Source organism: Mycothermus thermophilus (assembly GCF_041956435.1).
Source record: "Mycothermus thermophilus strain CBS 625.91 unplaced genomic scaffold VTJ04scaffold_5, whole genome shotgun sequence".
In the NCBI taxonomy this organism is placed as follows: Eukaryota; Fungi; Ascomycota; class Sordariomycetes; order Sordariales; family Chaetomiaceae; genus Mycothermus; species Mycothermus thermophilus.
In genome coordinates this window covers 3080557-3101748 of record NW_027191431.1, presented here as the reverse complement: position 1 = coordinate 3101748, position 21192 = coordinate 3080557, and the positions used below count along the sequence as shown (strand labels likewise).

General features: G+C 57.4%; 11 protein-coding genes across 11 annotated transcripts; 4 read left to right on the top strand and 7 right to left on the bottom strand.

Moving 5' to 3' along the window:
• Positions 1-1454: 1454 nt before the first annotated feature.
• On the bottom strand, positions 1455-3655 carry VTJ04DRAFT_8205 (uncharacterized protein; the record flags this gene model as incomplete). The annotated part of the gene is made up of 2 exons (XM_069366617.1): positions 1455-3233; positions 3296-3655. 2 exons carry the CDS (start codon positions 3653-3655, stop codon positions 1455-1457), a joined length of 2139 nt encoding a protein of 712 aa, XP_069217533.1.
• A 734-nt stretch (positions 3656-4389) lies between these two features.
• On the top strand, positions 4390-5426 carry VTJ04DRAFT_8204 (uncharacterized protein; the record flags this gene model as incomplete). The annotated part of the gene is made up of 2 exons (XM_069366616.1): positions 4390-4630; positions 4717-5426. 2 exons carry the CDS (start codon positions 4390-4392, stop codon positions 5424-5426), a joined length of 951 nt encoding a protein of 316 aa, XP_069217532.1.
• A 525-nt stretch (positions 5427-5951) lies between these two features.
• Positions 5952-7036, bottom strand: VTJ04DRAFT_8203 (uncharacterized protein; the record flags this gene model as incomplete). The annotated part of the gene is made up of 2 exons (XM_069366615.1): positions 5952-5999; positions 6065-7036. The coding sequence occupies 2 exons, from the start codon at positions 7034-7036 to the stop codon at positions 5952-5954; spliced, it is 1020 nt and encodes a 339-aa protein (XP_069217531.1).
• A 495-nt stretch (positions 7037-7531) lies between these two features.
• On the bottom strand, positions 7532-8318 carry VTJ04DRAFT_8202 (uncharacterized protein; the record flags this gene model as incomplete). Its single annotated transcript, XM_069366614.1, has 2 exons — positions 7532-7606; positions 8049-8318. The coding sequence occupies 2 exons, from the start codon at positions 8316-8318 to the stop codon at positions 7532-7534; spliced, it is 345 nt and encodes a 114-aa protein (XP_069217530.1).
• Positions 8319-8660: 342 nt separating this feature from the next.
• On the top strand, positions 8661-10122 carry VTJ04DRAFT_8201 (uncharacterized protein; the record flags this gene model as incomplete). Its single annotated transcript, XM_069366613.1, has 5 exons — positions 8661-8681; positions 9190-9445; positions 9534-9690; positions 9750-9928; positions 9983-10122. 5 exons carry the CDS (start codon positions 8661-8663, stop codon positions 10120-10122), a joined length of 753 nt encoding a protein of 250 aa, XP_069217529.1.
• A 179-nt stretch (positions 10123-10301) lies between these two features.
• VTJ04DRAFT_8200 (uncharacterized protein) lies at positions 10302-12240 on the bottom strand (the record flags this gene model as incomplete). Its single annotated transcript, XM_069366612.1, has 4 exons — positions 10302-11361; positions 11445-11572; positions 11639-11709; positions 11865-12240. The coding sequence occupies 4 exons, from the start codon at positions 12238-12240 to the stop codon at positions 10302-10304; spliced, it is 1635 nt and encodes a 544-aa protein (XP_069217528.1).
• A 532-nt stretch (positions 12241-12772) lies between these two features.
• On the bottom strand, positions 12773-13837 carry VTJ04DRAFT_8199 (uncharacterized protein; the record flags this gene model as incomplete). Its single annotated transcript, XM_069366609.1, has 1 exon — positions 12773-13837. The coding sequence occupies one exon, from the start codon at positions 13835-13837 to the stop codon at positions 12773-12775; it is 1065 nt and encodes a 354-aa protein (XP_069217527.1).
• Positions 13838-14599: 762 nt separating this feature from the next.
• VTJ04DRAFT_8198 (uncharacterized protein) lies at positions 14600-16023 on the bottom strand (the record flags this gene model as incomplete). The annotated part of the gene is made up of 2 exons (XM_069366608.1): positions 14600-15952; positions 16012-16023. The coding sequence occupies 2 exons, from the start codon at positions 16021-16023 to the stop codon at positions 14600-14602; spliced, it is 1365 nt and encodes a 454-aa protein (XP_069217526.1).
• Positions 16024-16521: 498 nt separating this feature from the next.
• VTJ04DRAFT_8197 (uncharacterized protein) lies at positions 16522-17431 on the top strand (the record flags this gene model as incomplete). Its single annotated transcript, XM_069366607.1, has 2 exons — positions 16522-16983; positions 17045-17431. The coding sequence occupies 2 exons, from the start codon at positions 16522-16524 to the stop codon at positions 17429-17431; spliced, it is 849 nt and encodes a 282-aa protein (XP_069217525.1).
• A 256-nt stretch (positions 17432-17687) lies between these two features.
• Positions 17688-18874, bottom strand: VTJ04DRAFT_8196 (uncharacterized protein; the record flags this gene model as incomplete). Its single annotated transcript, XM_069366606.1, has 4 exons — positions 17688-17786; positions 17848-18393; positions 18466-18674; positions 18736-18874. The coding sequence occupies 4 exons, from the start codon at positions 18872-18874 to the stop codon at positions 17688-17690; spliced, it is 993 nt and encodes a 330-aa protein (XP_069217524.1).
• Positions 18875-20181: 1307 nt separating this feature from the next.
• Positions 20182-20866, top strand: VTJ04DRAFT_8195 (uncharacterized protein; the record flags this gene model as incomplete). The annotated part of the gene is made up of 4 exons (XM_069366605.1): positions 20182-20216; positions 20292-20452; positions 20518-20541; positions 20613-20866. 4 exons carry the CDS (start codon positions 20182-20184, stop codon positions 20864-20866), a joined length of 474 nt encoding a protein of 157 aa, XP_069217523.1.
• Between the last annotated feature and the right edge of the window lie 326 nt (positions 20867-21192).

Here is a 21192-nt window from a genome sequence, read left to right as displayed (position 1 = left end):
TCCAAAGAGAAGAAAATGCCACAGTGGCGTAACTCCCAGTCATCTAGTGTACTTACTAAGTACACCCTCAACCTGCAAGCCCCTGGTCCCCACCAACGCGTTGACATTCAACCCTCTCCCATCATCAACAACCAAACAAAAATCCATCAGCCCCTTTCCCCTGCGGAGCCGCTCAGGGGCCCGGCCGCAGATCCCCAACCACGGCTCCGGGTCTGGACCCCCCAATTGGGTCAGCAGTTGGTGGTGGGGTGTGGGGGAGGGAAATGGAGGGGTCGAAGCCATCCATATGAATGCCTGCTCGAGAGCCACATCCATCACGATGATTGATTCTCATCATCGCGTGTCAGACTGGGTCTGCTGACGTCCCCAGCTGACTGACGAAGAAGTGAGCATTGTTTGTTGAAGAACGAACTGGGGACTGGAGGCGGGTGTGTCTCCAGCAGTCCAATCCACATTCCATCCGGACTTTGTGACATCATCGGCACATCATCTTGAGCATTCTGCCTGAGGCGTCATCCCCACCCCCCACATGAGACGGGACGGAATGGGGTACCCGAACGGGAAGAAACAAAACAAAGTGCTGACGGGACAGATCGGTCCTGTCTCTGGACTTCTGCCGCGCGGCAGCTAAGTCGACGCGCAGAGGCCATGCAGTATCTGCATAAGGGAGGTAGGCGGTTGCTTTGCATACCCCGTTCCTGCATTAGCTTCCCAAAAATAAGCCATCTCTTCCATGCTGTGCGACATTTGAGAGATGTGCTGCAATCGATACCTATATGCCGAGACTGGATGAGAGAAGAGAGCATAAACTTGGAGATTCAGCCCGCGTTTACCCAAACACAACGGCTACTTTTTATTCACTGCACACCCTTACCAAGTACCTACCTGAGTAGATATATCACCATCTTTAAGCAAAAACATATAAACGTAAACAAACAATCAATTGACGCGTCTATCTAGACAGCTCGATGACGCAACGCAGGCATTGTAGCGGCGGATGATTCGGACGGGCCCCGGAGATGATTGCAGGTGTGGATGAAAGTCGAAAAGAGACAGGAGAATGGTCTGGCGAGGGGGTTTATACCTTTCCGTGCCTTCCGTTTCTAGCAGAGATACGGCAACGACACGGCTTTCTTTGCTGTGAGCATCATAGATCGAGGTGACAACCAGCAGAGTTTAGGGAATAGGTAGTCAGAGCCGGGACAAACAAGCGCCCAAGACAATGTTCAAAGGAAGGAACTTTAGACAACCATTTGAGGAAGTGAAGTGCCGCATGGAAGAACTGGCTCGGAAAGCGACTTGTCCTGTCCACATCGAAATGGCCATGATATCTACCGTCCATGACGGTGGTTGATTAACTCCTATCCATCTCTAACATACACCATAACCCAATCCCAGTCCGGACTACACCACAACCCTCTTCCCCTCCCAATCACCAACCCCCATCTCTCACCTCAAGCCCACCGCGTCCTCACAAACTCAACCCACTTCCCCAAATCCTCCAACCGTTCCAGCAACGCGCCCAAATCCTCCGGCGTCCTCTGCCGACCCGTGGGTGCCGTGGCGTTGCGCTCGTCCAACACGTCCTGCGCCGCGACGCGCACCTGTCCGTTCTGCTGAATCTCGAGCGTTATGTGCGCCGTCTGCGGGGGATGGTCGCGGAAGGGGAACACGACGCGCAGCTGGGGACCGTCGGGGGTGATGGCGAGGTCGATGTCGATTGGGAGGCTCGTGTTTTCGTCTTCTTCTTCTGCTGCTGCTTCTTGCTTTTCTTCGGCTTTTTTGTTGTCGTCGCTGCCACCGTTGGTCATTTGGACGTCCACCTCGCCAGCAGGCGCGGAGTCTGCGCCGCCCATAAGGGAGTGGTACTCGGAGGCGTTGGTGGTGACTGTCTTTGTGATGTTGGCAGGTCCGTTGGAGGATGGGGGTTGGTCTTGTGGTTGTTGCTGTTGTCGTTTGTCTGCGGCCTCGTCGAGCAGGTCTGACGGCTCGGATGTCTCTTGGAAGCTCCGCTTGAGCAGCGTCGCCAGGAAGATGTATTGGCGAAGGTAGGGAAGGATGGTGATGAGCTGCTGGGGGTGGGAAAACAGGATCTCGGAGACGGTCCGGCCGTACACGGCATCGTCCACGTTCAGGGTGTAGGCGTGATTCCTCAGCGAAAGTTTCGACTCTCCGGGCGCCACGATCCACGTCTTCTTTTTGTGGGTGATGACCTTGGACTCCTGCAAAGGTGGGATGTCGCGGCCGGAGAGGATAATGCTGTCGAGGGTGGTTTGCTCCTTGGGAAGATCCGGCGTCAGCACACACCCCAATCCCCGGATGCCAAACCACACGTCCGATGGGATCGCGACGGGCGGGTCGAAGATGGCCTGGAATGCGGCGTCGGGGAGGCGAGGCCCGAGGAGTGGCGAGTCTGGCTGCATCGGGTCCGTCTTGGTCTGCTGCGGCGGCGGCACCAATGTAGCCTCGGGCTCGATCCAGTCGATCATGGGACCCTCGGTCCCCAGCTCCCCTTCCATGGGCATCTTCATCACGTCCGGACCGATCCACGAGTCGGAGATGCGGACCGGGGTGATGCCGATGCCTCCGAGACGAGCGCATCCGATGAGGATGGTCCATATCGGGTCCTTCTCCTCAGACCGCGCGAGCGCACCGTCCAGCACCAGATGCCTGTCCTCCTTCCAGTAGTCGATGGCCATGCCAACGCGCCCTCGTTGGTTCATGGCGGGCCTGCCACTCTTGGTGCACATGACCATATTCGTGAGGTATTCCAACCCCTTCTCGGCGAGTGCCGGGTTCTCGGTGCGCAGACGGTCTAGCTCCCATGCGTGAAGGCGGCAGAGGCTCTCATAAATGCCAGCAACAGCCGCAAACATATTAAGGCCGGGGTTGATGCTCAGCTTGTCGAGCATGGCCAAGCGCTCAAAGTTGGCCGCAAACCGGTCGAGCGACTTGGTCAAGGGGCTCTGGCCTTCACGGAGCTGGAGGTCCTTGGCGAGGATCTTGCTGGCTGAGTCGGCATGTTTGTTGACGGTCTCGGCGGAGTCGGGGAAGCTCAAGGTGACGTTTTGGACAATGTTGTTGGAGAACTCAACGAGCAGCTCGAGGGCCGATCCTGCGATGATCAATGTCTTTTTGTCATCGCTTCCCATGGCATTTTCCCAGATGAATTCCAGCTCGAGCTTCTTGGCTAACCGCTCCAGGCCAGCCTCGCTCACCAAGCCTTTGCTACGCTTCACCAGGAGTGTTAGTAGTTCCAGTCACCGGCCATGAAGCCCTCGAGCCAAGTACGTACGCTGAGTGTGGAGATGACCCAGTCAAACCTCATGGCCCTGTCTTCCTCGCTGGACAGGGTGAGCTCCGGGAAGCCATCAAGGGCATCCGCTCCCGTATTCAGACCCAATGCATCCAGGGCCGCCGCCGAGACGGATGGACTATCGAAGTTAACGGGTCCGATTGATCCGCGACCCAATGTTGAGGTCATCGCTGGCGACTTCTTAACTTGCTGGGGCGATGACCGGGGACCATGGGGAGAGAAGGCGGCCTGGCCGATGGAGAAGGGAGTCGAGGCGGCGGGGGTAGCAGCGGCGCCATGGTGAGTTTGTGAGGGCGTCCTGCCTTGTTGCGATAATGGTAACCTCCCAGGGGTCGACATGGTGAAATGGTATGAAGAGAAAGAATCTGGTGGTGTTGAGAGATGAGGCGAGGAGGGGTCCCTCGATTAAGTAATGATGATGTTATGTGCGAGTTGAAGTCATAACCGATGACGTTGGTCAAGGTTTACACTGAGAAACCAACCTGGAATCTCAGCATTAACAATGTGAGGTCTAAAGTAGAAATCTCAGATAATTAGATAAAACGCAGTGCTGTCAGTGTCGGATCTCACTCACGGACACCAGCCCCAGGTCTGACTGGAGGTTCTGTTTGTTTTGATTGATGCAAACAATGAGGCAGGGTCGAGGCTGCCGCCAGACGACCATCCACGACGGCGAGGTCAACCCTAACCCTGACACACCACATCTCGACTACGGCTCTTGCGTTGGCCGTCGATCGACTCTTCCTTCAGGTTTAGGTCATTGCCATCAAGAACGCGTACCGCGAACCCCAACCCACCCAAATAATATTCTCAGTTTACGCGAAAGCCTGGGATATTTTTGTCGACCTGGGAATTCTGGGCGTGAACTTTTCAGCAGCCGACGCTCTCTGTGAACTGGGACAGGGATCTGGATCTTTCGGCGCTTGGCCCAGCTGCAGGGGCGCTGAGCTTCGACCTCCAAGCAACTTCGACAACACCACATCTCCTGCACCACGACGACATTTCCCTCCACCCTTGGCCCGAAACCATCACCGACACAGACGCCTACCTGTCCTCCACGCCCCCAAACCGCCATGAACGGGATTAACGGCGGCAACATGCCGGGCGGCGTGCCGCCATTCCCGGTACCCGCCGGCCACCAGGCCGAACTCAACTACATCTACGGCATGGTTGAGGAGCTGAGCCGCCAGCTGGCCGAGAACCAACGGACTCTCGAGGAGGTGGTGGCCGGCGTGGGCCGCGTCCGCAGTCGCGCCAGGGCACACTCGCTGGGCAACGAGGAGCTCATCGAGGCCGCAAGCGACGAGCTCAAGGGTAAATATACATCTTGCCCTCTCCACTTCCCCCTCTCGACCCAACCACCACCAACAGCTAACCCACTTGCATCCCACCCTACATAGCCCAAGAACCCAACCTCGACACCCTCATCTCCATCCTCTCCGAAGCGCTCGACAAGGCCAAGTTCTCGCGCGACGCCAACGCCGCCCTGCTGACCCAGTACGCCAACGTGCTGGCCACCATGCTGAAGCAGTTCCACGAGTACAAAGCCCGGCACGTCGCCGACGTGGCCGCCTGGCACCGCAGCTACCGGGCGCAGCTCGCCGAGGCGCGCGCCGAGAACTCGCGCCTGCGCGAGCAGATGTGGGAGATGCAGGCGCGCGCGGCGCGGGCCAACGAGATGCTGCGCAAGTTCCGGCAGCGGTACGACGAGGATGCGGCGCGGTGGGAGCGGCGGGTGGAAAGCCGCGCGATACGGCAGGAGCTGCGGTTTTGGAAGAGGATGGCCATGCCGCACCTGCCCGACGACGATCCGTATTGGAGCGACGACGACGATTTGATCGACCCGGCCGAGAAGAAGAGGTTGGAGGAGATTAACAGGATGACGGTCGAGCAGCAGCTATCGGCGGCGGCGGCCGAGTTGGAGGGGATCATGGGCGGGGGAGGGGGTGCGGAGGACGGGGAGATTCCGCCTGAAGCTCCCGCCCCGCCGTCGTCGTCGGGAGGGCAGGGGATGGGTGGTGTGCCGATGCAGAGGGAGGATGGAGGGCCCGTGTTGCCTATTCCGCCGCGGCCGTCGAGTGCGAGTAGCACAGGGTCATCGGGGCAGTGATGCAGAGGGGTGACAAGGGAAGAGAAGTTGGGACATTTCGGGTTTTGGGGAGGTCATGTAATAACGGGCTTTGGGCGATGTTCTTCTGAGGGTATGGCGTTAGAAGTGTAAATGGGTATGATATCCGGACTACGGAAACATCATGAAGCATTATGATGGGTTTGGGCGAACCGGGATGAGAGTCTTGACCCAGTGGAAAACATTTGCGAGCGCTGTTTTTCTGCTCGCAATTGTATTGCATGTGTAACATGTAGTCATTCGAGTATGCCATCTATCTGCCAAAAGCAACGCCACAAATGATATCTTCGCCATCGCTCATGATCTGGCGTCAACCTATGTCATAGCACTCCTTCCCCTCACCGCTCGACCGTCCCTCGCATCAACGCCACTTGTCCCCATGGAAAGATTAGCCGTCCTTAAGAGGTTGATTTGTAGGGTTATGTAAACCCGTAATTGCAGTCTCATCCGCCAATATCCGTTCTATGACCGCCCCAATACCTGATGTCCCTCAGCTGCAGCCGTGCTTTAGAGCTGGACAGAATTGTTCAGAATCTTGACCTCCTCTCCAGGTTTCTGCTCAAATGCGTTAGCCATGTCTTCCATCATACTCCTCTCCAAGGCAAGGAAGAAAAACTTACGAATGGCGGCAACCCAATGTACGGACAATCCGAACACCGGAAGGCATCTCCCAGATAACAGCTACCACAAGACCCCGTCTTGCCTTGCACCGTGAAATCCAGCTCCGTCAGCTCCTCCGACTTGAGCTTCAGGGCGTTGAGCTCCTTGTCCGCCTTGGCCCGCCGCGCCTTCTCCTCGGCTTCGAGTCGTTGCGCGAGGCCGCACGTGCAGTCCTTGCACGCGCGCCGCTTCTTGCCCGGCTGCGGCGCGCACTCGGGCGGCTGCTGGATCGGCCGCCGCATGTCCTCCTCGGTAAGCAGCGTGTCCTCGTCGATGACGTTGTCGTCGTCCTCGGCGTCCAGGTCCAGGTCGTCGCTGAAGTCGACGAACCCCACCCCGGCCGGCGCGGTCGGCTTTTGCTCTTCCTTCGCTGGCGCGGCGGCAGCAGCAGTAGAAGTGTTGTTATCCTTCTTCTTCCCAAACGTCAACTTCAACGGCACCACCTCCTCCTCTGCATACTCGGGCTTGACAAACCCTTCCCCTCCCTCCGCGACCACCAAGCCAGCCAGCACCGCCTCCCTGCGCACCGCCGCCTCTTTTTCCTCCCCCTCCTCGCGACCAAAGGCGGGGTATTCCCCCTTCAACTTCCCACCGGGCGCGATGGCGGGGACGAGGCGAGACCAGACGGCGCGGTCGGCGAGCAGCGCAGCGGCCTCGGAGCGCCGCAAGCCGTCCGGGTCGGTCAGGATGAGGATGAGGTCGTAGGTGGACGCGGGCAGCGAGACGAGGCCGGCAGCGAGGCGGTCGAGCATGTGCAGGTCGGTCGAGGCGCGGGGGTGGACGGCGAAGAGCTCGCTAAGGCGGTCCTCGCGCTGGGCGAGGGAGGGAGGGGCGAGGAGGAGGGTTCGGCGGTTTGATGAAGAGGGGGTTGTTGTGGACATGGTGGTGGAGGAGGGGTTGAAGTCGGAGGAGAGATCGAGAGAGGGAGGCATGCTGGGTGTTAACGGTGGCGGACGGGGTTGTTTGCGTCTCTTTTTCGGCGATGCTGTTGAGGGAGTGTTTTTGACGGAGTGATAGATGAAGAGGACGACGGTATGGGATGTAAGAGAGGTGAGGAATGGATGGGGATTTGAAGAATCCTAGTTGCGCGCTAGGCTGGCGTGGGATGTCTCCGTGGAGGGGCAGTTGATGCGATTGGTAATCTTGAGAATTTCCGTGGAGTTTGTTTTGGGTTTGCGCTCGGCGGAGATAGCGGGCGGCCAAGCAAAAAGTCACTTGTATTACGAAAGAATTGTTGCCACCTCTTTACATCTCTGCAACTCGAAACTAAAGAGGGGTGAAATGTGACAAGTGAAGAAACTTGAGATCTCGAACAAGGACAAAAGATTGTGAGGATTTCACAATGTCGAGGCTTCAGGGACCGCAACAAAATCAACGAAACTCCTGCGGAATACATCAGGTTACAGTCGCCCTGGTACAGCACATGGTCAGTTCAGAATTCGAATGACGATCTGATTCTTGTCATTGTCCCCGTCGCTAGCACGTGGGGGTTTGGTGGGAGGCTGTTGCCAAGTCAGTGACGCAATACCCTGTATGGTAGATACAGTATGCCGATTTCGGAGTGCCTTCATTCTTCATGGTGCCCGTCAGTTGCGACCAGAGAGCATGAGGCTAGTGTATAGGAGACGCTGGTCTTTACCGTTGAACCATCAACCTCAAGTCAGACCGAATGCTTTGCAAATGTCTCCAGACTCTGTTGAGTCAGAGGGGCAGTTGGAGAAAGCGAGCCGCGACATGCTTGCAACACGTGGGCCGCCATTGCACGATGGAAACAGATGGGTCAGGTCGCATCAATTACACATGGCCAAGCGATTCTTGATTGTTCAAGAATGAGCCCGAGAATCCAGTATTCGACTATCTTTATCGTGAATGAGAGCGTAGTCGTAACATGCACTCATATGCGACACGTTTGCTTTGAAGTAGTGTTGAAATCGAACTACCTACCAGGAGCATGATACTTCTGGGCCCTTCTGGTGCGGCTGGAAACAGCCGCATAGAGTCAGGCTGTCCAACGGACGTCGGTTGCGTGATGGGTCCTTGACAGTGGGCAGTCCCGGGCAGCGCCGGGATGGAGCTGGCCTGATCGTGCCAGAAGCGAGAGCCGGTGAGATGCTCCCGAGACTCGGGAGTCAACGGGTACCCCGTGCCACGGGGCCAGCATTCGCGACGTGCCTGATGCGACGGACGGAGACGGCATGCTGATGGGAATTCCATCTCGACTTGCCGGGCTACAACGACTCAATTCTCCGAGATCACAGATTCCCAGAATCATGAACCTTTTCCGACCTGGCAGTCGCACAACCATACCGATCCAGGGGCGGAATCCGGCAGCCAGGATCCGGGCAGACACAGCCCCGCTAGCCAGGAGCAGCATGGTGCCGCGCTACCCCGCAAAATGCCAGGGTGCTTGCAGGTGGTGGCCAGAGACTCCCTAAGACTCTTAGAGTGGGGAAGCTGATGTCACACACGGCATTCTTGACATCTCGGAGAGCCCAAGAGAACGGCGGCCTCAAAGAAGACATGTAGGCATCAATTGCACAGGCGAAGCTGTTGGAAATGACACGATTAGGCATACGCGTCATATCTAGAGCTTCTCGCCGGATTGGGAGGCAATTGCGGAGCTCAACCCGAGCTCGCGGAAGGGACGTCGCGGGAAGGTGAGGTACCGGTCGAGGCTTACACCATATCACGCGACCTCCCACAAGCGCCTCCTGGAACTCTCCACCACTGCGCATCGCTGGCCACCACTGCCGTGTTCCGCCCGGCGGCCCCTTGTTTCTTGCCATTTGGGGATGCTCGCCTGATCACTTTGAATCGTGACTGGCTGATGCCAAGCCGGTCTTCCAGGTTGGCAACGACCGGCATCCCATTGACATCCCAGTGACAGCCACTGCCAGTCGTCGACAGGAGCCACTGCCTTTCCATGGCCATCTCTGAGCCCGAACCGCATTCTTAAAGGACCGATCGCCCCCTCTTCTCTGCCTTTCATTATCTCGTCCATCTCCCCAGAGAACAACATCAAGATCCAACCCATCAGACATCTCGTCAAACGAGAACCGACATCGACGCTCATCCCAGGCTATAGGGATTCTCACTGCACATCACCACCTCGCATCCAGCCGAGAGCAACAGCTTGCCTATCAACGTCTGGATTGACCGAATCGAATCACAGAAACAACCGAACCTGCTTATAAGCAGACTGTACGTCTCCGGGACCAAACAACCCCGCATTCCTCCTGCCTTGTACGACGTTAACCTCTCCCACCATCAGACAACTCCCACATCTACTCTAAACTCCATCTCATCCTGCACCTATCCACCGGAGTTCAAAACCGTCAAGAGTAAGTTTGTCGAATGCCCGTTTAGGACCCCCAATGGCATCACAAGCATTCCTCAGAGGCTAACCACCGTCTGCGTCGTCTCCTGTAGTGACCCGGTCGCACAAGTTCAACGACAAGGACCACGCCGCCCTGGCTGGCGGCAACGCTGTTCCCCACGAGCCCCTGCCAAAATACTTTGCAAAGCACGGCTTCCCTGACGCCGACCCTACCAAGACAAAGAAGAACGGCGCCGGCAGGGCCAACTGGTGCGTTAAACTTGCTTCAGCTTCGACTCCAGGATATCAGACCGCTAACACCGTCACAGGGGCAGCTGGGGTGACGAAGTGATGGACGAGGACTTCAACTTCACCAACGCCCGCCGCCGCTCCAACAGCAGTACCCACTCGACCAACATCGAGGCATTCAAGACCAAGTTCGAGGTCAACGAGCCCGAGCCCGTGTTCGAGGAGAGCATGCTGCCCGAGGACGAGGAGCGGACCGAGAGTTCATCGACCGCCACCAGCACCGACGAGAAGCGCAAGGCTTAAACTTGCCGAGGACTCGGAGAGAAGAGTCCATCCGCTTCTCCCACGAGCATACACATACTATTTGGATGTTTGAGTGAGGGCAGTCACCCGCGTTTTGGCGCGGGAATCCAATGGTTATTGGCGGAGGGCGTTTCTGGCTGGACGATCTAGCACGAAGTGCTTTCTATCTGGCTGCCACACATGGGACGTTGTGCTTCTGTTTCGGGTAGCACGCAGGGATCAGCACGATGATGATGTTGCATGTACTATTAATTGTTATTTAGTTATGGCGGGCGAGTTATGACCATGAATATGATGACCTGGTAAACCGTTATGACTTCAGGCTTCATTCAATGACCAGACTTTTGTTTTAGTTTTTTGATGTCTTGGTCAAATAAATCCTGGATGATTTCCTCGCCATGCTGCCGCACCTCATCCTGGCTTGCCTGTATGCTGTCGAGGACTTTTCTGGCAGGCTTGGACGTCATGCCTTCGATGGTGATCTTCCCCACCCGGAGCCACGATCCGTCTTTCAGCTCCAAGAGCACTACTTCCTTGCTTCCAGGCGCCGGGATATACCGTCCCATCCACTCCCTTTCGACAGCCTGATCAGCCTGATCAGTCTGATCATCTTTGTCCTGATGTTCCTCCTCTTTTTTCTCCTCTTTGGGCTTCGCTGGCCCCGCGAACTTGAGCACCCACCGTACATACTTCTCCTGCATCAGCGCGTCCATGTTTGACGGATACGCCGAGGGATCCAACGCCTCCAGCTCCTCGAGAATGAGTCTCTTGGTCGTCGTCGTCACCTTCCCCGTCCTCCAGTTCGGCTTCCCGTCTTTGCGGAAATGGCTCCATAACGGCCCCAGGACGCGGTACCGCACCTGCGCCGCGCGGGCGAGGGATAAGCCCTCAGCGGTGGTTGGTGCGCCGTTTTCGTTGAGCAGGGTTCGCGGGAGGAGGGGGAGCTGTTTGTCGAAGGAGGAGATTTTGGGGGCGTGGACGTAGGCGGAAAAGTCACCCTTCTGGCGGGCTTGTTCGGCTTCTTGGCTGGACCCGTCGGCGGCGGTGGTGACGAGGCAGCTTTTATGCGGAGGGACGTGCAGGCCACGGTGGAGGGTTTGGAGGAGGAGGTTGGCGCCTTCCTGGGCGAGGCGGGTGTGGAGGTCTTGGAGTTGGTCAGGGGAGAAAGGAGGCGGGGAAGGAGACGGGGATGGTGATGGTGATTCGTTGGGCTTGGTTGTTGGTATTGGTGTTGTGGCGCTGAGATCGGGAAGGGGGATGCCCGGGTGCGGGGTCTGCATCAACGGCACGCCGGCGTCGAAGGTGGTCGGACTGAGGGTTTGGATGGTGACGCCCGTCGAGGGACGGGAGAGGAGGAGGGCGCGGTGGATGGGGGCCGGGCCGCGGAGGCTTTTTCGGGTCAGTGTTCGTTTAGGGGTGGTCGAGGTGGTTGGAGAGAGAAGATCAAGGGACAGGATGGTAAGATGACGTACTCTGGGAGATAGGAAGGGTGGACGTTGAGACCGCCGTATTTGGCGGCGCTGAGGAGACGGGGAGGAACAAAGAGGCCGAAGGAGACGGCGATGATGAGGTTGATGTGTTCGTTGTCGGGCTGGGGCATCTGGGTACGAGGTTAGTAAGGCGTTGGGCACGAGGTTCAAGGAGGAGTGAAGAGCTCAGAACTTACATCCCAGCCTGTGAATGTGTCTCTCATATGGATGGGGAGGTTGAGCTCCTCGGCCACGGAACGAAGAGGGACTGGGAGTTTGTCAGCACATCACATTTGGTTTCTCTCATAACTATCTGAAGCACCAGCGGCAGAAGGGAGGGTATCCAGAGGCCCAGCACATGGCCGCAGTATAGCTATGATAGGAGCTCTCAACCCTCCTCCCCCAAGATTTGACGTCACCTACCATCCTTCAACACCTTATACCCCCTCCCCGTCGGCTTCGGCGGCCTGACGACGACATCAATGGACCGGATAAGGCCTCCGCCAGACTGGCTTGCACTCTTGCGCAGCTCATCATGCAGTGCCCGCAGCGATACGCAACTGAACTGGTCCGAACCGCAGAAGAGAATTCTCAAGGGGTCGGATCGCGACGCAGCGTCCGATGATGCCCGGGATGAGCTGGTTGAGAAGGACGCCTTGGAGCTGCTGTTGCCGTGTAAGCGGTCATTGCTGTTCCATCGCGCGCATCTCGGCTGAAAAGTGGCTAGGAGAGTTGGCCATGGACTCGATCGTGATCTCAAGGAGGCTGTGAGACGGGCGTGATGGCGGATGAGAAACATGTTGAGAGCGGAGGGGTTGAGGGGTGATGATGGGTTGGCTGCCACATCCACACACACCCCAATTGGTGCCAGAAAGGAATTCGTGAGGGCTGGGAACAAAATATATCCCGTGTTGTAGACCTCAAGAAATTTCCTGGGGTTCTAAGAGTGATTTGGTTGAACAGGTAAGGTAGTTTGTCAGGTTTTTGATGGGTTCGTCGTAGTGTTGTGTTTTCCACACAGCGAGATATGGGAGTGGATTTCGAGTACGTTACGGTAATTTTCCCGGGATTCTGGTCGAATGTCGTCTGCAACCTCACTTATAATAACTACCTACGCAAAAGACGTTACATGCAAGTCACCCACATAACTCAGATTGACAGAGAGCATGTTTCCAATATATACAGCGAAGTATTATTCTTGACTCAAGTACCTAAGCAACATCCCAGTGACGTAGAGATACGGAACGCCCATCACCACTCTTTGCCCTCCACCAACTCAAGGTCCTGAAACTGCGCCAAGTAAACATCAAGATCTTGCCTTAGTCTCAAAATCACTCGGCGGCTGGAATGTCAGTGGCAGCGGCCTCGGCAGCCGGCTCCGTCGGCGCCGGGGCCTTGGCATAAAGGTTCATGCGGTCCGGACCACCGCAGAACTGGCTCGGGGCGCCGCCGCAGAGCATACCGCACTCGGCCTCAGGAGCCGCCTCACCAGCAAGCTCGTCGCCGCAGAAGCACTCCTCGCCGTACTCGACGCCGAAGTAGGCGTAGTCCTTGCACTGCTCGGCGCAAGCCTCGACCGTCAGGTTGGCGGACCGGTAGTTGACCGCCGTGAGGGAGCGCTCGTCGACCTTGTCGGTCCAGCATGACACGTAGGTGAAATCGCCGACGGTCTCGGGGTTGCTCGGCTGGGAGGGCTGCTCGGTGGCGCGGTAGACGTTGAGACGGTCGGGGCTGCCGCAGTGCTGCGTCCTGTCGCCCATGCACCACATCTGGCACTCGTCGTCGGGCACCTCAGTGCTGGACGCGTCCAGGCCCGTGCCGCAGTAGCACTCGGTCTCGTACTCGACACCAAAGTAGCCGTACCCGGCGGCGGTGCAGGCCTCGGCGCACTTCTGCAGGGTCATGGTGTGGTCCCTGACCACGTGGCCCGACAGGGCGCGCTGGCTGACGCTGTCGGTGTAGCAGCCCACGTACTCGAAGCCGGGGACCTCGGGCTCGTCGGAGGGGCAGATGCCGTCGTAGTAGTAGACGTTCAGCTTCATGGAGCCACCGCACGTCTCGTTGGCGTCGCCGGCGCAAGGCATGTCGCATTCCGCGTCGTCGAGAGCAATGGGCGGCTCAATGTCGCCGCAATGGCATTCGTTGCCGTACTGGGTGCCGAAGTAGTAGAAGCCCTCGCAGTGCTTGGCGCACTTGGCAGCGGTCATGTCCTCAGCGTGGATGATGTTGATGGGCAGCACGCGGTATTGATTGTCGGCGAAGCATCCGAGCGAGCTGTACTCGGGCACCTCCTCGACCTCCCGCGCAAAGAGGCTCTTCGGGTTGGGCAGGGCAGAGCCCGTCGAAAGCAGAAGAGCGGCGAGCGGCAGGAGCCGCGTGTTGTAACGAGCAGCCATGATTGCGGGCGGGAAAGATGTCGGCGAGATGGAAAGGAATGACAGCCTATGCTCAGGGTGTAGGAGAAAACGAGTGACAGGTTATAAGGACGACCTGGTGGTGGAGAGGGAAGGGAGAGCCAGCTCGATCATGGCGAGGGTCTCCTGGAATTTTGTATCCATAACGTGGCCCGGCATGTTCGGCAGCTTTTTCGACGCGGCGCTTGGAATGGACTATTGATTCGGGTGCTGATACGGAGTACCAGCTGTGATAAGTGATGAGACGCCGTCCGCTAGGTACCGATGAGGACCGTGATCAAGCCATGATCCACTTTGCTGGACTTGTGTTCTGGAACGTTGGTAGTTGAGGAGCCCCGACTTTGCCTGTTTCGGTTCCGCATTCGAATTTTGTTGGCTGAAGAATCCTGTTACCCCTGGAGCGCACAGCGTGTTTTCAATAGCGCCACCCTTTTGAGTTTGGTGTTTTCAGCCCTGTCATCTGGCTGAAAAGCTGGGATTCTGGACGAAATTGCTGGGTGGGCTGAGGAAGACAGTGCAAGGACACAAGCGAGCACGCTTGGTCGGATGATTTTCTCGTGGAACACCTTCAGAAAGTTGGAGGTCCGGTAACAATTGTCAAAGTGTCGCTGAGCTTTCTTGGACTGCCGGGACAGCTGAGGGAAAGATTTGGCTTTTTCGGAGGACTAAAAGTCGACAGCCCTACGGACCCGGACCAAAACAAGCAACGATTTCCATAGCAGGAGGCAAGCTATAGATAGCTCACTAGGGCTGTTTGTCGCTCAGAGTTTCCGACTCAGCCCCAGCGATCTCCCAGCGGGATGCCACGGCCCATTGATCGCCGAGTTCGACGTCCCACACGGGCGGCGCCACCGCTACCACCACGCTGGGCCGGACTGGACCCAAATTTCCGCCCGTTCCCGCACCTAGTCCGTCCGCCTCCCCATTCCCGGCCAGAATCACCTTGACTTTCTTGAGTTGAACCGACAAACGGACATCATCGCCAAGCAAACGTCCGACCACCAAGGTCAACCCAACCCCGCCAGAGGAAACCTCCTCCACCAAAACCCTCCGCGTACGAGGAGCACCGCCAACGGGGGATGTGACGCCCAAGACCGCTGACGCAGCCTTGACTTCTCCCTCCCCATCTACACCTCCCTTGGCCTCCACCAGCCAGTCGCGCAACTCCGCCGCCAGACCACCCGGGACGTACCTGTCTGCGGCGCCGACGCGCTGCCGCCGTGCGGGCCGCGGCGGCGAGAACAGGTCAGCGACGGCCGCGACGTTGGCGTTGGCGGGGTAGGGAATTGCGGTGTCGTCCGGATCGGTGCGCCTGACGAAGCGGGGTGCGTGATGGTTGTCTGATGCAGGAGGGACCGCCGGAGTCCGGAACATGGGAACTGGCGGGGGTCGTGGCGGGTGTTTGAGGACGGGTTCATTTTCCTCGGTGTCATTATCCCGGGTGTGGTCGTCCTCGGAGTCTGTGTGTGGTGAACTTATGGAACGGTGGCGATGACGCTTCGGGAATGGGAGAGAAGGCACTGGCGAGGTTTCGGCCACGTCATCGCCGCCTTCATGCAGGTGCTTTACTCCGTTCTCTCCGTCCGAGTCGGTATCAAACGAGGCGATGTAGTCGCCTGGAGCGTCCGGCAAGGAGCCAAGATCAGATGGCTCAGCGGGCTGCGAGCTGATGATTGGATCCGTCCCACCATCTTCGGACGGAATCGAGAGGCGCCGGCGTTTGGGTGAGCGGCCGTCTTGGATATCTTCTTCAGGAGATTGCTGGACTTGTGATGACTCGGGCTCGATAGGTTCCGGAAGAGTATCTTGAGCAACCGGTGATGCAGCTGGGGATCCGTCTTCTGGGGAGACGGGCGAGCTGTCATCAATAATGTCCTGTGTTGCCCGAGGACGCCGGATGGTTGAGGACTTGAAGGCCAGAGCTGGCGTCGAAATGGTCAGCCCTCCCGAGACCGGCGTGGGCCGTGGCGTAGACACAGTAAACCGCGGAGTGGCATGAAACTGGCTAGATGGCCGGGCAGGCGGCGGGTTTGGAGTTTGGCGCTGCGACTGCTGCGTGCTTGGTCTCTTGATCACGAACCTCGGCGGAGCGGGAGTCTGTCAGGTCCATGGTCAGTTCCAGCTCTTGAGGACCTGACAGCTCCCCGAGCACTCACTGCGGGCGGCATGGCGATAGCTGGATGATGGACAACAACATCCACAAGTTGATCTCGGATTTCATCACATTGCTTCTCACTTTAACTTTACGGGACGAGAGGAGTTCATCAAGTTGAAGTTGTGAGAGGGTTTCCAGGCTGCCATCAACAACGGCAATATCCCCTTATCTAACCCTGGCGTCGAAGAAAGTGGGGCTCTAGGGGTCCATTGCGGCGGGTGCGCCAAAACGTCAATACACCTGCCGTACCGCGTAATTACGAGTTCCCACTTGCTGCAATTGATCAACAACCGCGGCGCGTGACCGCGCTTTGTTAACGCGCCGCGACCGCACCTCCCACTTTCGCGTCACTCAAGTGCACCTTCCACCCACCACCATCAACATTCTGCCATCCGACTTCACAACCAGCACACATTGGTCCAACCCTTTTGTCTCAACTTCTTCAGTTGACAAAGTCACGACTTTTGCATTCAATCGCCACAATTGCCACGCACCGAAAATGTTCTCCATAATGCCCCAAACCCCCCCACGATTCTCCTTCGGCCGCGCCGGCGATGCGCACCACCGTCATAGGCCTGCCTTCTCATCGCCGCTCTCATCGTCTCCAATTCGCGCCTCCTCGCCATCCCCGCCGCCGCAACAGCCCGGCATGAACCAACAACAACAGCAACAAAACTTCGGCACATGGGGTTCCAACCCCTTCAACACCATGTCCCACCCGCAGCACACCCAGTCCTCGCCCATCTTCCCGAGCCGGACGGGTTTGGTTAGCCCAACATCAACCGACCAGAATAGTGCTGGCTTCAACTCCTCAACCAACCCCAAGTTCCGCTTCGCGACACGCAATGCTCGGCCGAACCCAGTCCTGCGGCGGCGGGAGGACGCCCAAGAGACCCGGCGGCGGTTATTCTTCCAGAACGTGCGGCAGAGGCAGGAGGACAAGCGGTGGGAGATGCGCGGCGGCGAAGACGAGGTATGTTTTTGTCTCATCATAGCAAACCCGGAACCGATCAACCGCTAACACTGCCAACCAGCTGATGAGGCTCGAATGGACCCGGTTCACGCGCGAGTACCAACAGGCGCTGGAAGAGCAGATCATACAAACCCTCGGCCCCGCTCTCGACGCCGACGTCGCCGCCCGCGAGGAGGAAGAGCTCCGGCGGTTGCAGATGGAGATGCAGATGCAGTCCAACAACCTCCCCGACCGCGAACTTGATGTCCTCATGGCGGACGAGATTGCGCGGCAAGAAGAGGCCGAGATGCAAGCCATGCTGGAGGAGTTGGAGAGGGAGCAGGCCCAGAAAGCCCAAGAACATCAGTTCTCGGACGACGAGTATGATGATGTCTTCATGGAGTTGATACAGCAACAGGAAGCGCAGGGAAGGTCAATGGCGTATTCTCAAGACGTCGAGATGTCTTAGACGTGGCTTCTGCTAGCTTACCTAGATCAGATATTGGGTGGGGATTGGGTCTGGGCGGGTACTATTGGAGTTAATGGCATCGGCGTTGGCATGGCTTGGGATTTCGGAGCTGATGATAGAGGGGATTCGGGTCATCGGGCAGGGAAAGGAACTTCAGAATTGCATTTGGGGCCAGAGCTTTCATACAACGGTGGTTTATTATATACGCCAGCTTTCGCTCTATGGGGGGATATCCGTCTATGTATGATTCAAACTGTCATTGGGGATTGCAGGCGTCGTCGGGCATGTTCAGTACGTCCTGAGCTGACGGCATGTCGCCGACGAGGTCCGACGGTGGGGACCCGGTCGCTTGCATCTAGATGAGCGGACGCGGTTAGCTTCAGCAGCGAAGAGCGGACATGTCGTCTCATCCATACCTTTTGCATGCGATCAATGATATACTCGCGATCCGCGGGATTCGCGTCCGAATAGCTCGCCTCCTCAAACTTGAGCACAATCTCATGCACCAGCGTCCGCTGCTCCTCGTAGCGCTTCATATCCTCGGCCGGCGTCTTGTCCTTGTTCTTTTCCATCCATTCGGGGAACTTGTCGTCGAGCTCCTTCATGGGCTCGTACAAGATCTCCTTGTTGGTCAGCTGCTCCATCATGCCCATCAGCATCTTGGAGAACTCCTCCTCGCTGCCGGCCCCGTCCAATCCCCCGCTCTGCATCTGCCGCAGCAGCTCCGCCAGGAAGTCGTCTGAAGCCCCGCCCGCGGCGGCCGCGGCTGTTGCTTGCTCGCCCGAGGTTTGCATGCGCTCCATCGTGCGGCGGATCGTTTCCTGGAAGGAGGGCGCGGGACCGGGGGCGGGGGTCGGCCCAGCCGTGCTGGCGGATGCCTCGCTCGGCGCTGCAGCGGAGGCCTGCTCCGCGGCTGTGCTGAGTTCTTTGAATATGCTCTCGAATTGCGCCTGCATTTCGGGCTGGGGTGGTTGAGTTAGTACAGCTGAGGCTAGATGTTGAGTGCTTGGTTGGCGGCTCAGGTGATCGCCTACCGATTTCTCCAACTCCCCGAGAAGGTCCGCCATGCCGGCCTGCAGTTGTTTGGCAAACTCTTCCTCGGACAGGATCGAATCATCTTCGGACGAGGCTGCGGCGGCGGCGGCGCTTGCGCTTGTGCTCGGGGCGTTCGGTGCTTGGGCCGGCGCGGGGAATGCGGTTTTTGGAGGCTCGAGTTTGATGGTTGAGAAGTCGTTGAGCATGTCTGGAAGAGAGGTTAGGCCTGGGAGACTACCTCAGCCTGCGCGCCCTGCGGGCTGACTTGCCATCAAGGTCGTCGAGGTCATCCTCGTCGGGGTCCGGCACGTCTTCGTAGTCCTCGACGGTCACCGGCTTCGGCGCATCAATGTTTCCAGACGGCGCATTGTTTGAGGCCCCGTCGCCTGCGGGCGCTATCCCGGACATGGTGTTCTTTCTTGTGTTTGTCCTCAAGATGCTCAGAGTTGGCTGCGCCGAAGGAGCGGTGTCTTGGTGATAAGCCGAGGCTATCCCCGCGTTGGTTGGGCGCTAGAGGATGGATTGTCGAGGCTGGCTGGGGGTATTTGATGGACTTGGTGGACGGAGAAGCGTATAGTAAATGATATTCTTGCTCCTCAAATCACAAGATTCAAGGTTCAGGCGATCGATCTGGCGACTGTGAAGCTGAAATAGTTGGTGATGGAGGATGCATGGTCCCTCGGAAGTGCATGCCATGTGCCACAACCCCCCATTGCCCCCAATTGCCCCACATCTCCGAGGGGCTGGTCGGCCCACCTGCCAAAGACCCGCCAGCCTGGAGACTTGACGGGATCAGGCTGGCATGTGGAAGCAGTCTTGAAGAACAGACCAGATCAATGGTAACTAGGTACTTAATCGGATGCAACTAGTTCAACTCATGGCGCTCAGCCAGCATACCAGAACATCTATCGTTTGTATTAGACATTCTATTGTGTCCAGATTCCCATTCAACCGAGGTAGAGTTCACTTGTGCGGAGAGGTACCATGTCGCTGGGTTGGGCAGATGCATCCATCCCCTCACCGCATCAGACACCATCAGACGTGTATGTTTCGCGGGGTTGGGACACCACGCCAACTTTCTGTTTCTATAATTGTATTGACTGATCACATTGTGAATCATAAATGTGTGTCATATACCTTTTTGAACTGCCAAGCAACGTGCATTTTCGACGGGATGGAACTACTCCGGACGTCTCACAGATCCAGATTGTTTGCTGCATGGCCGGGCAAAGAAGATGACGGAGAGTTGCAGGGGGATTCATTTGCCCCGCGTCGGCTTGTGCCGCCGGTTCACTGCCCCACTGAATGTCGACCAGGGTCACGAGCCAAACCGCCTTTGCTCTCCGCCTTCCATGTTGAGCCATCTAGCCAGGCAGACAACCGCGCTGGTCTGTGCGTTTCCTTGTCCGTGAACATCGCGGCGACATCACGCTGTTTCGAACTGAACTCAACTGCATTCTTGTCCGACGAGCTGAAAAACGTAGCGTTTTGCCGGATTTTTGGGTTATCGGAGAAGCTGTTGGCGATTTCTCCGATTCTGGGTTCTTCACTCCAGATTTCGCTCGATTTCTTTACAAGTCTTTCGACGACTCCCATAACTCTGACAACCTCTGCGACTTGCCCAACTTCCGCAACCTTCCCAACCTCCGCGACATTCGCGACCTCCGCGACTCAGGAGATTATCGCGACCGCTTCCAACACACATTTCCATCAAAATGTCGCTGTGTCAAAGTCGCCTCCAGGAGGAGCGGTACGCCAAAGCTTGCCACCAAGACATCGCTTCAACCAGCGAGCCCGAACTTTGCTGACCATCCGTTCCGTACAGGAAGCAATGGAGGAAGGACCACCCATTCGGCTTTTACGCCAGGCCCCAGAAGAACGCCCAGGGCGTGCTTGACCTCAAGGTCTGGGAGTGCGGCATTCCGGGCAAGGAGAAGACCATCTGGGAGGGTGGCCTCTTCAAGCTGATCGTGACATTCCCTGATGGTGAGTACTCTCGCTGTCAAAGGCCTGCCTCAGAAACTTACTGGCTAACCACGGTTTCGACACAGAGTATCCCACGAAGCCCCCGAAGTGTACGTTGTTCTCGGCGAGATGAAACCTGCCATGCCTTCATCGTCAGACAGCTAACCCGATCTCTACACAGGCAAATTCGTCCCGCCTCTCTTCCACCCCAACGTCTACCCTTCCGGCACCGTCTGTCTGTCCATCCTGAACGAGGAAGAGGCATGGAAGCCCGCCATTACCATCAAACAGATCCTTCTCGGCGTCCAGGATCTTCTCGATGACCCCAACCCCGAATCTCCCGCTCAGGCTGAGGCGTACAATATGTATAAGAGAGATCGTGCGCAGTATGAGAAGCGGATTCGGCAAATCGTCAAGGAGAACCAGGCGCCGTAGTAGGGAGGAGAAGGGTGGATCTAGGCGGAGGCATACATGGACTTGGGATTCTGTTTCACGGAGTTTACGGGATACCAACGGCGGGCGGCTACACATGGCGTTAGGATGGCAGCCGAGGCGACACTGTCTCGTTCGCTAGGCTGATAGCAAGGCAATGGATTCTGGTTCTGGCATTTACTCTGGGATTTTCTGCAAGAAGTTGTTGTTTGCGTTGGGCAGAAGTGCCGCTTTGGGCTATTTGTCCACCGAGTCCATCTGGGCAGTCCAACCGAGTTGTTTTGCAGGACTGACAGATTTCGAGAGCCTCGCGAACATCTGACTCCGTT